At 32.3% G+C, this 12,400-nt stretch overlaps 4 protein-coding genes across 7 annotated transcripts in view; 1 reads left to right on the top strand and 3 right to left on the bottom strand.

The window, feature by feature from the left end:
* Nucleotides 1-3,480, bottom strand: part of LOC108766352 (uncharacterized) — a 9,732-nt gene extending 6,252 nt beyond the window's left edge. Inside the window, exon 1 of the mRNA XM_018515596.1 lies at nucleotides 3,409-3,480. Within this exon, the coding sequence (XP_018371098.1) occupies nucleotides 3,409-3,427 (19 nt within the window). The 5' untranslated portion in view covers nucleotides 3,428-3,480. The remainder of the gene's footprint in view (nucleotides 1-3,408) is intronic.
* neb (kinesin family member nebbish) overlaps nucleotides 1-7,044 on the top strand; it is an 18,016-nt gene extending 10,972 nt beyond the window's left edge. The window contains exons 6-12 of the mRNA XM_018515598.1: nucleotides 2,369-2,529; nucleotides 2,699-2,899; nucleotides 3,347-3,628; nucleotides 4,905-4,977; nucleotides 5,060-5,229; nucleotides 5,559-6,021; nucleotides 6,205-7,044. Of these exons, the coding sequence (XP_018371100.1) occupies nucleotides 2,369-2,529; nucleotides 2,699-2,899; nucleotides 3,347-3,628; nucleotides 4,905-4,977; nucleotides 5,060-5,229; nucleotides 5,559-6,021; nucleotides 6,205-7,029 (2,175 nt within the window). The 3' untranslated portion in view covers nucleotides 7,030-7,044. The remainder of the gene's footprint in view (nucleotides 1-2,368; nucleotides 2,530-2,698; nucleotides 2,900-3,346; nucleotides 3,629-4,904; nucleotides 4,978-5,059; nucleotides 5,230-5,558; nucleotides 6,022-6,204) is intronic.
* Nucleotides 7,045-7,736: 692 nt separating this feature from the next.
* Pyroxd1 (pyridine nucleotide-disulfide oxidoreductase domain 1) lies at nucleotides 7,737-9,370 on the bottom strand. The gene has a single exon (XM_018515532.1). The coding sequence runs from the start codon at nucleotides 9,287-9,289 to the stop codon at nucleotides 7,838-7,840; it is 1,452 nt and encodes a 483-aa protein (XP_018371034.1). The 5' UTR covers nucleotides 9,290-9,370; the 3' UTR covers nucleotides 7,737-7,837.
* On the bottom strand, nucleotides 9,284-11,322 carry mRpS18B (mitochondrial ribosomal protein S18B). 4 transcript variants are annotated; one of them, XM_018515536.1, is made up of 6 exons: nucleotides 11,306-11,322; nucleotides 10,729-10,805; nucleotides 10,143-10,296; nucleotides 9,936-10,033; nucleotides 9,727-9,857; nucleotides 9,284-9,479 (listed from the first exon to the last, which is right to left on the bottom strand). In XM_018515536.1, the coding sequence occupies exons 2-6, from the start codon at nucleotides 10,789-10,791 to the stop codon at nucleotides 9,344-9,346; spliced, it is 582 nt and encodes a 193-aa protein (XP_018371038.1). In that variant the 5' UTR covers nucleotides 10,792-10,805; nucleotides 11,306-11,322; the 3' UTR covers nucleotides 9,284-9,343. The 4 variants fall into 4 exon arrangements, with proteins under 4 accessions (XP_018371038.1, XP_018371035.1, XP_018371036.1 ...); XM_018515533.1 differs by lacking the exon at nucleotides 11,306-11,322 and adding an exon at nucleotides 11,224-11,293; XM_018515534.1 differs by lacking the exon at nucleotides 11,306-11,322 and adding an exon at nucleotides 11,071-11,116.
* Nucleotides 11,323-12,400: the final 1,078 nt, after the last annotated feature.

Below are 12,400 nucleotides of genomic sequence, written 5' to 3'. Positions count from 1 at the left end.
CTCCGCCAATCACCTTCGTCGTTTCGTGTAGATTTGTGCGACGCGCAAAAGGTAATGACATACGCAACGGAGAACCGCGTGCGTGCGTGCGTGAATGCGTGCGTACGTGCGCACTAATGCGTACGCTCTGGCGCCGGAGCCTCATTCCTGTTTTCGCCATTTTCACTTATTATAAAAAAACCTTGCTTCTTTTACAATGGCACATCGATAATGTACTTTTCGATAATGAAACGTGAAAAATATATCGCATCCGGTGTTTTCAAAGGCATTGTTGGGAATGAAATCGTTATCTTCTTCCTGTCTTTTTATCATTTTTTTTATTACGATAATATATCTACATAATATCATAATAGCATATTAACATAATAAAATATGTTATTGTCTAATTTTATCAGAATATTAAAATTTAATAGAGTATTATTATATATGTATTATATTTAATGAAACTCCTTTTGTTCAAAGTAATGGAAACAGTTTCTTCCGTCTTTCATAAATATTTAAGTAGTATTGGTTTTTTGTCTGTTGCATTTATGCCCATTTCTAGTTCTAATAATTAGAAAAAGAAGAGTAAATTAAACCATAAATGGACATTAAACACTTAAGATAACTTCGAGTTTTTGTTCTTACTACTTTGTTTATATTTCTATTTTTAACTAAATATAAATATAAATATAACACATAAAAGATAAAATGACAATTTACCAAGTTATTAGTACATTTTTAGTTTAACACGTGAAAAAAACAGCATTCCGTTCTGCTGACTTTGTATTATAAATACAATCAGCTTTTTGCGACTGATTCATATTTTACACGTGGACAAGAGTTACGATCACAAATGATTGGACAAGAGTTACGATCACAATCGAGGATTTTTTTTTTTATTATTTCAACAAATCACTCTTAATCACGTGTGCAGCAGTTTATTAAGATCTATAGATACGCAGATAAATTTGCACAAAAAAGATGATGTGTATCTCAATAATGATAGTGCTTTATGATTGGCATACTTAGTTATCAATCGAATCTTATTCTCATAATATTTTTGTGATATTTATCAGAAATCATCGCATGTTTCGATCAGATTAGCGAAATAGTAGGTCGAAAAATGTGTTTGATACTTTTGCATTTGTTTCTCAATTCCTTCACATTCGGTATTTACATTCCATGTGTCACTATCATCTTGTTTTAATGTTTCGTCTAATTCCCATCGCAATTTTTTCTACCTACGCAAAACATTCATTTAGATACTAATTTTTTGCTGCATTCTTTTCTTTCTTCGTCAAAAGCATTTTCTAATGGTCTTGCCGATTTCTTTTCATATATCTACAGCTTTTATTAATATTTTCGTTGATGAAAATATTGTACATTAAAAATTTAATTTACCTTTTCCCATTTTTGCCATATAAGATATAAGTTTATCAATTCATTGTGATAAAATACAACCAAATATAATGTATGCAGAAATCCAGTCGCCACTTAAAATAAGTTCTATTAATTAAAATACTATCTATTAAAAGACTTTATCTGTACATATTCTTTTTTTCAAACACTATTAATTCCCTTTATTTTAATATTTTCGTCTATGTAATCTCTCATTAATAATTAATAACAGTAATAAAATAAAAATTAGTAATATGCAATATATTATAGAATATACTGCAAGTTCATTTGAGCTCGAAAATGTTTTCCATAATTTCACATAAATTTGCGTTTATTAATGATAAAATTTTTTTAATTATATGCAAGAAAAGCAATTTTAAGGTCGTAAAAATCCATTTTAAGATAACAGTTTCGTAGTACAGTATTTAGTATTAGCATTACAAGCAGGAAAAATTCCACTCGCAAACAAGCAGTTATATGTTTCAGTAATTCCTATACTGTTATTCGTAATTATTATATAAAATATTTGGGCATATTCGATATACTTCAAAACTCTTTATTCTTTATATAGTATAGAACATAAAATTCTGAATTGATTTATATTTTCCGTCGGATTATTAAAATCCTTATTTATTTGCAAGCTTGTGAAGAATTAGACTAATATAAGATAAAAATCCAAAAGATCAGAATTAAAAATGGAAAGTCCGAAAGTTTATCTTAAGAACCGTGAAAATAAACAGTATGAGAGAGGAAATTATCTTTTGAAATGTGTTGTTTCTTATTTACTGCTACTTAAGGAGATAACGTGCCATTGATGGATGACAGCGTGGTCCGATATCCGATTAAATTTACGAACGATTAGATTTGCGATCGCTTCCAACGTTTGATATCACATACGATAGAGGCTGTACTTTTTACTAAATACAGTGTGAATAAATTATGTAGACAAAGAGCAAATTAAATTATGCAAAAACAAACATTTTTGCAGGAGAGCCTAGGAGGAAATTCACGAACGGCAATGCTGGGAACGGTGTCACCGGCCAACATTCATGTAGAGGAGACCCTGGCGACCCTTCGATATGCGTGTCAGGCTCGAGCTATAGTTAATCGAATCCGCATCAATGAAGATCCGCACGACCGACTAATTCGGTAAAACATCTCCTGAGGTTTAATTTTTAATTCAATAAAAGCTCCATGTTTTCACTGTCGTATGTTATACAAATGCTACGAATATGTCAGAGGCAAATTATACAAAAGGATTGAATTCATTATTCTAATAGATTTTAACAAAAAGATAATTTAATGACTTATCTCAAAGCGAATTAAAGGCTGAAGTACTACGTTTACGAGGGGTGCGCGAAGGATATGAGAAGCAGTGTGGAGTTGTTCCTCGTCAGTTGCTCCATCGTTTCGACTCGAAGGATCAATGGGGAAAGGATATCATCCGACAACAAAAGGAAATTGATAAACTGAAAGATCAATTGAAAAAAACGGAAGAGCAGTTGGCTGTTACTCAGATGTAAGTGAAATAATTTGGTCTGTTAATACGTAAGATCAAAAAGTAAATAAGACAATAATATTTAAATTCATTTATAATGATATCACATTTTTAATTTAAAATTATCGATTTCTTTCATTCAGCCTTGGAAGGAACAATTTCAAGGTCAGCTGTGATAATTTTGTAAAATTTTGAATTTTTATTTGAAAATATAATTATGAAATATGATTTTTTAATTTAATAATGTTTTATTCTCAGCCGTTACATTATTCTTATTATCAAGGATTGAAAACTATAATTTAATCTTATCCTTGTAATAAAACTTATTCAAGTTTCAGGATTAATATGCTCTTGCAAATGAAGCTTGTTGCGAGTGCAAATATGGTGTTATTGAGAGTTTCGTAAACGTGACTAGCGATTTTTGCGATGTATGTTGAATCGGTAATCGTTAGCTACATATAATTACAGGAGTTCGCGCGAAAAGTTAGAAAGAGCTGAAGAGAAGAAAAGCTCGGAGCTGAAATATTTACGTCGTTGCGGAGTCGCCATTGAGATTGATTTCCAAGAGCGAGATAAGCATCCGTGTCTCGTAAATCTCACGGCAGATCCCATGTTATCCGGTACACTTTTGTATATCATACCTCCAGGTTTGGTTCGTATCGGAAAGAATGCTCCGACGCATAAACTCGAAGTCACTTTTAAACAACTGGATATCCTATTGGACGGACCTCTTGTTAGAGAATTGCATTGGTTAGTCAACGGATTGTGTGTGTGTGTGTTTTATGTTTAGGCAAAGTATGTAGAAAAGAAGGAAAAGGAGAAAGAATGGATCGGTGTGGGAGAAAAGAAGAGATGTTCTATTTATGTCGATACTAAATTTTCTGTTCTGTCTAATATATTTTAAATGTGTATGAATATATTCTCTGTCTTGTACTAGCTTCAAAAGTTCCGCGGATTTCTGAAAAATATAAAATGTTATATAATTAACTTATAGGCACCTACTAATATTTTTAAACAATTACACTATGTGCGATTATAAAGCTGGATGCTTTCCTGAAAAATATATGAAGGTTCTCTTCTCTTTTAAGTTTCATATTTGCAATACGTCAATGTCAATATCATAAAGGTATTGTCCTTTCACGGGTAGGCCATTTATACATCCGAGATTTTTCGTCGTTTTATTTCTTCACTGTTGTAACGTTTGATATCTGTCAACAAATTTGGTAACAAAATTCAAAATTTAATATTTGTATATTTTTTAAATTATAGATATTTTCAATTCCGACTCGATATCACGCACATTAAGAGAGTAAAAATTCTCTTATTATTTTAGAGTTTACAATTAGATAAGAATTTTTCTCGTTTCCTCACAACTTCTGTAAATTATAGTGGTCAATTCCAAGAACTTTTCGAAGCTATCGTATATCTCTATTTATCAGCATGCTTTGCATTGTTTATCTTATGACAAGCCTAATCATTTCTAATTCTAATGCACGTCGCTATTTTTACCTAACACAGCAGATAGTAATTATTGTGTATAAATTGTTTTATCAGTTAGATGGACTAGCAGACGAGGAACGGATTCGGTGTTTTACTTCTGTAAATCTTGTTAATTTTATATGTATAATATTAATATATATTTTTTAAATTAAATTTTATCATATTCATGTTTGCATCAGTATTATGTCGTATTATACAGGTCTCATCTTCATTCATGAGGTCATCTTCATTCACTGAATAAATTGGAATTTGAACAAGAGTCGAGAATCTACGACGCAATACTTAAATTTTATTTGTTGCTAATATATATACGATGAATTGTAATTGGTTTGCAAAATAGATGCATTTATGTATATTACTTGGCAAAAACTAAGTATTTATAGAAATGCTTATTTTAACTTTCTGCTGAATATCTGAATCCTGTTATATTAAATGACTAACGCCGTTTTTTAATCTTTCGCTTATATATTATTAATTAAAATATCGTATACGATTATTTGTTATATCTTCTTTTTTTTCCCTCTAGTGCTATTGAAAATAACGGAAAAAAATTAATCTTGACACCCGAGAAGGGCGCGGATACTTATGTCAATGGACAGGTAATGACAATGAATGGATTAATTGTTAATATAGAAAAAAGATAGATATATTAAATAAAAATATTTCTCTACTTTCCTTTAGATGGTAACTGGAAGAATTATGCTTAATCATGGTGATCGCATAGTCATCGGCGGTAATCACTATTTTAAAGTCCTAAATCCATTTGATGAATCCTACAATATCAAGCGTTCCACACAAGCGATAGATTTTGAATTTGCACACCAAGAAATTCTCCAAATACAGGAGAAAAAGTATGTATTAAAACAATGAGAAAATCAATATAAAATCTTAAGATCCAGTTTTTTTTAAACTAAAATGTAATTATACAAAAAAAATTATCGCTAATGATAACGGTAGAAAATTTATTTACCGTCGAAGAGAATCTATTCAAAATATTTTACGTTTTTGCACTTGCTATCTCTATTATTAGTGACGCAAATAGTTTCGTGACTTATCGATATCGTTGGTATAAGTACTTATATATGCAATATAATTGCGTTTTGTAATTTTTTTGATAAATAACTGTCAGAAATTATTATGAGTTTATTAGTTTCTAAATACAGTAATTTTCTTCAAATAGATTAAGAACTGAATTGGAAGAGTCCAAACAGCAAGCAATAAAGGAACTCGAAAATGCGAAGCGCGAAGTGGAATGGCAACTCGGTTCGCAAAAATCAACGTACGAGCGGGAGATTGAAGTTCTTGGTTCCACTCTGAAAGAGCAAAATCAGGCGCTCGAACAAATTAATCGTAGAAAAAAGGAGCTAGAATTGGAAAAGGAGTTACTCGTTAAGGAGGTAGAAGTCAATAATAAGATTAAAAAAATACGGTTGGAACAAAGTCATGCGAAACTATCACCATACAAATCGAATTTCTTGCAAGAACTTGAGAGTATTTTGAGTGAAAAAACTGCGGATATTGAGAATGTGCTAAAAACAAAACTGAACGGGGAAGCTATAACTGCTGGTGGAATCAGTTTACATGAGATGCAAATACTTGTTAAGGAAGCGACTCAACGATGTCAAGAAGCCAGATATCTTTATGTGTGTAAAAATTTATCTTATAACAATTATATATATACGAATTGTTTAAAATCATTGTATGTAGAACCCACAATTTCTCATGCAAAAAATTATTAAAAAATAGTCTTTCGATTGCTTGTATATATATTTTATACGCAATTTTTATTATTATACTTTTGCTCTAAATTTTTCTCCGAATTGTAGGAATTTGAACAACAACAAACAGTAATGGAAAAGAATTTGCAGTCAGTGATTCGTGTTCGTGATAGGACTAATTCGATGGAAACGCTGTGGCAAGCGACGGATTTTTTGGATTGGGTTTATCGGCTGAGGAACAATGATATAGAAGATTCGATAAAGGAATTGCAGAGTAGTAAATTAAACTGGGAGTGTGACGAAAGTAAGCATACGGAAGTATTTGAAGATTCTTTAAATAACAGTAAGATCTCGATAAATATGACCCCTGTAAAGAGACAATTGAACGAGAGTATCCACCAATTCTCGATGGATGCGTCGATGCTGGAAGCGACGATGAACAATACATCTTTAATACATGATCAACAGGAGAATGTAAATGCATGTCTCACTCAAATCGAAGTCGCCGCAAAAACGTTGAAAAAGTTATGCCATCGGTATCAAAACTACGACACTAAATCGATCGTTGAATCATTGGTTAAGATGCAAGATATTGTAGAGTCCTTAAAAAATATCTTCCAGAATAAAGATTCGAGTGAGTGCGAGGATGTAAGTGCAAATTCGATAAACAGTGCCAATAATACTGTTATCGACATGTCGAACGACATAAAGAACATCTTTTCAAATAAAGATGCAGATGAATGCAAAGAAAAAGATGCTATTTCGATAGATAGTATTAATAATGACTTAGCTAAATTAACAACAGAACTTACTGAAAATTGCTCAAATCATATGTCACCGAAAAAATCTAGTATGCGGAATAACGCGCTAGTTACGAAAGCTGAAAATGTTCAAAAGAACGTAAGGTTTATTGATAAAACTGAAGAACAATGAATCTGATCAAATAAATGACTGCATGAAATATTCATTATTTTTGAACAAGCTTCCATTATTCATTTTAAAAATATAAGAAATATATGTATATAATATTAATAATACATATTACATTACAAATTTAAATTTATGCAATATTTCATTAATTTATATATTTTTATAAGTCATTTTATTCAAACGAGCCTTTATAAATTTTCGTTTTTTATTATTTAATTATTATTCTTTATACAATTTTTTAATTTAGTCTATATTAAAGATCTTATTTTATGTAACTGAACTAAAAAAAGGTTTAGTAGCTACTCCTAAACTACTGAAACATAAGAAACGTATGTACACAAAATGTTACTTTTAAAATTTGTTAGGTAAAAGTAGAATATATTAGTAAATTACTTGTAAATTACAATTTTACTTTAAGTGTAACTTGTAAGAAAAGTAGTACTTATAACTTTAGAATATATTACATTGCCAATTGTATATTATATATGTAAACTAAGAGTTATAATAATAGATTATAATACTGTAATGTATGCTGATGATTAAAAAAGAAAATTTTAATACTTATATTTAAATTTAAAAGATTTGATTCAATATAATTTTGAAACGTATAGTTTGTTTTTCACAGAAATAAATTAAAATTTGTATGCTTATAAGACTGTATATATAAAAGACTGCGAATATTTCATAAAATAATCATATTTTATGTGCCATAGTAATAATAAATATTATAAGTCAAACAATTACAATAGAAATTATATGTATATGTCGTATTTCTGGCGAACGGATGAATCGAAATTAAGTTAATGGTACATCAATCAAAATAATCTTCAATATCAATATCAGGATTTAACAAATCTTCGCCATACATACTTAAATCCAACTGATTAAGTATCAAATTTTCACACATCTCTTCCAAGTCCGTTTCTCCAATGAGCACTGCACCCTGCATTTTACCATCCTGTAAGATAATTTTAACGTACTCCTGATTCTTTGTGATTCGCAAAAGTATCTCGTAATTTTTCCCCAACGTTTGCCCGTTATACAAGCCAAGTAAAACAACTTTATAGGAGAAAAATTTGGTCACATGAGTGAAAAGTTCGAAGCAGAAGTCTTGCAAGAATTCTTCGTTTCGTGAATTTGAGGCCATTGATTTTGCGGCGTAACGGCCCATCTGATGAGCCTGCGTCCACAGTCTCATTTGAAACCAATGCTTTGCTTTCGGCCAACCGACAGTACACACGTCTCCGGCAGCGTAAATATCCTGCTTTGAAGTTTCCAGCTTCCAATCCACTAACAATCCTGAATCCTCCCCTTTTGCGAGATCTTCCAACCCGCGTATGTCAGAATTTGGAGTAACACCTGTTGCTGAGATAATAAGATCGCACCCGATAATTTTACCGTTCGTTAGTTGCACGTAAATTGGCCACTCTTCTGTGGAATCAAACTGTTTTCGTTCATCGAAAGTGAGTAATTTTAATATCTCGCACTCGTATTCAACTTGGACATTTGTAGGCGTAAAATGTGTACCGCTCATATCAAAGCTATTGTGCCAATCCGGGCCAAGAGCAGCCCCATTTTTAAATGGAGTGCTATCCGATACAATATATCTCATTCTTTTAGTTGGCAAATCTTTATTAAGATTTCCTGATACATCAGATTTAGAAGAAATCTTGTCTAAAAAGAATTCTGCAGCTCCAGGATCGACAAAGGTTGCAGAAATATGTTTGTCTTTAATTACCCAGATCATGTCGACGCCTTTAACTTCATGCACTATTTCGGTAGCAATTCCTCCATTGCCAACAATAATGACTTTCCTCGCATCTCTAAGTTTGTGAGAAAATTGTAATACGGATTCCGTATCACGAATACCTATAACAAAATCATTATTTTCGGCTATCAGTTTGGGTTTGGCGCCAGTACAAAGACACAACATCTTAAAACTTATAACTTTTCCACTACCGACTTCTATCAGCTTTTTGATCGTATCAATTTTAACTGCAGTATCATGAATAACTCGTAACATTGTATGCTTCTCGCTTAAGACTGTTGCGCTCTTTTCTTCTACGTCGAAATGCATTAATGTTCTGCCTAATGGGACTATATTTGTCACAGCTTTTACCAGGGGACTAGCGGTAATTAAGATTATGCTTTCATCTGGAGCGAGGAAACTCAATCCTTCAGCACAAGATACTCCAGCTATACCACCTCCTATTATGACAAATGTAGACACTATCTTTTCCATATTTTCCTTGGATTCATTCATATTTAATAAAGGAATATACAGATGTCGTAATATGACAATATAAATAATTAAAGATTAATTGTTTGATGGTTTCCACTCTGAATAATCATATTGCCTTATGGGAAGATCAAATGTAACAGTCCCATAATCTTTGGCCTTAATTAATGCAATTAGGAGTTGTTTGTGCCTCCTTTGGCAAATATTTGTTTTCCTATAAAGATATTTAAATCCATAAGATATATAGGTATGAAAAAATGTAAATGTTAATATAACAAAAATGTGTAAAGAGAAATATTGATAAGGATGAGGAGAGCACAAAGTGCTTCCATAATGCATAATGGATAAAAAAATGAAACAAAGTCCTTCATTTCCTTTTTTTCCATGAAATAAAAGACTGATTGATTTTCTTATGCTTTATGCGTTATACAAAAGTTTGTGTTCTGGCCTTAAATGCTTACGAGTAACTCAAAACGCTTCCGTTATGTTTGTTGATAAATTGCTCAAGCAGCTTGACGTTTCTATGATCAAGTACGAGATATTCGTCTCTACATATGGGACATGGACTGCCAGTCGAAATTTGACCATATCTCTAATTAATTATACAGCATTATTAAAAACATTATCATATTGTAATTTATGAAAATATGAAAAAGATCTGCATACGTACTATGCAAGTTTTTCGAGTTTTCCTAGGTGGAATTTGTCCTTTAAAATTTCTTCTATATATTTTCCATACTGGGTCATCTCCATAAGTTTGTTTGTAAGCTGTATTTTGGAATAATTCCAAATCACATGATAATGATAAGTTTGTAAACAAAATCTTACAATTGTTAAACAATTGTATTGTGTTTAAAGCTCATGAACAATTTCTTACCATCGCTATTCATATACTTGATGCTAGTCTCTACTGATACAATTGGTACACGTGCAACTGTAGGAGTCCCCGCAGCTGAGCTATCATCTTCAGTTGCATTTCCTTCCTCCGAACAACGTGTAAGTGAAAACGTGATGGCTCTCGCTGGATCAAGCTGCAAACAATTTATATCTATAAAGGCGACTTTGACCAAACTTTGAGTAACTTAAATGGCGATTAATTCATTGAGCAATATCTGTACTACCTTATAAATGTAAACAGAATAATGAAATTTTGTTTGATACATAAAAAAAAATTAAATTAGAGATAGTGAATTGTGTAAATAGAAATCTTGCAGTAAACCGTTCTGCCGGTTGGATTAACTACTGATTAAGTTAATCGATGATATTTCTACCAGTGAAGTTGCTGTAAACAAAATTTTTAATTATACAATTTAATCGTTATCCTAGATTTAAACAATACAAAATTACTTCGTTAACAAAATAATGTAGATATTTCTTGATAAGTTAATCGCCGACTGAGTTAATTGGAATTCGGTCAAATATCCTTGAAGAATATAGGCTTACAAATTGTTCAAAAAACTCACTTTATGAGTTAAACTCGCTCGTACCAACGTTCCTGCTCGATGTAGCGTATTTAAAATCGACATGCTCGATGCAATAACTGCGATAAAAAATATTGTTATGGCACAATTACTAGTTATTGTACAATTACATATAGTACTCTATAATGTTGACGTACACGTGATAGAGATAACCTCGAATTTACGATAGCAAATTATCCAGTACGAACAGTTGCGAATTAAATGTATTAAGCGAATTAAATAAATGTATTAAGCGAATTATTATAAATTAAGCATTACTAAATAATTTTTAATTAGGAAATAAAATAATTAATGCGATAGAATGAGAGACAAAGTGCTACGAACGTAATTTGACGAAATTATGATTACAACTAGACTTCTATAGAGGTCTGTGATTACAACAGAATGCACAATGAATATAGGCCTGTTCTATGTAATAAATTATGTTATAGATTTGTTCGCGTAGTTTAAGATCTCAAAAAATTTTTATATACATACGTAACACTCAAGAGAGAAAGAGGAAACGAAAGTACGAGTCTACGAAAGTGTAAACAAGTCCAAATAGTGCAAGCGAACAAACCTAAAGGTGCCTTTCTGAAGAATGGAATGACTTGTGTTGGTCAGTTTCATAACATCGATGTTATAACTTCGGCGTAAAGCGTACCGTGTAAATGTAGTAAATTTCTATCACGTGACTTATTTTGACGCCAAAAATGAGCGTCAGCATGAAAAGACACTTTAAGGACCGGTTTCACCAACGCTAATCAAGTTTAATCGTGACTAATAGCATTTTCGGTCTGGCCATGTTTACACCAACCTGGGTTGGATTAATTGCGTTTTGTTGGATTAATTCTTATTAGTAGAGCGGGTGATGTCAACCAATAGGAAAGATTAATCCAATCAAGATTGATTTTGTCTTTTTCTAGTTCTAAAGATTAGAAAAAGACGAAGAGTAAGTAGAACCGAGATTAAAGTTAATCTACATTGGTGGAAATGGGCATAATTCTTATTAGTAGAGCGGGTGATGTCAACCAATAGGAAAGATTAATCCAATCAAGATTGGTGCAAACCCGATCGGGCCGAAAATGCTATAACTATCAACCGCAATTGGTCGATTCTACTAAACAGCAAACGGATTGGTCAGTCAACGGCCGATTAAGCTAGCTGGCGTTGGTGAACTGGCCCCAAGATCTAGCTTCCATATCTAAAGTCTGCGCTTATTTTCCTGCTGGATTGCTAGCTGGCTTTTGCCACCATATTGGTTGCGATGCTGTCAGTTGCCTAGTTTACACCGATGGTTCGATCCGGGTCAGAATGCAAGAATCAGCCAACTGCAGTCGAGCATTCCCTTGTCATTCGACTGTAACAGAGGATGCAGAGGAATGCTCGACTGCAGTTGTTGGTTCTTACATTCCGACTCGGATCGAACCCTCGGTGTAAACTAGACTAGTGTCAGAAGTCAGTGGTCGTGTTCAAGCCGGACAAAACTGCTAGCCTACTCACCGAGTGATTGCATGCGATTGGTTGGATATATAAGTAACAACCAATCATATTCATTTGCTCGGTAGGTAGGCTAGTTGCTTTGTCGACTTGAACACGCCCAATGCCTCAATTGGTTACGAACCATAAACTACCATAAACGCGTCGTCTTTCCGGTTGACGTATGTCGACGTGA

Source organism: Trachymyrmex cornetzi, unplaced genomic scaffold, assembly GCF_001594075.2.
Source record: "Trachymyrmex cornetzi isolate Tcor2-1 unplaced genomic scaffold, Tcor1.1 scaffold579, whole genome shotgun sequence".
NCBI lineage: Eukaryota > Metazoa > Arthropoda > Insecta > Hymenoptera > Formicidae > Trachymyrmex > Trachymyrmex cornetzi.
The sequence above is the reverse complement of the archived record's forward strand: the minus strand, read 5'-3'. Positions and strand labels throughout refer to the sequence as shown.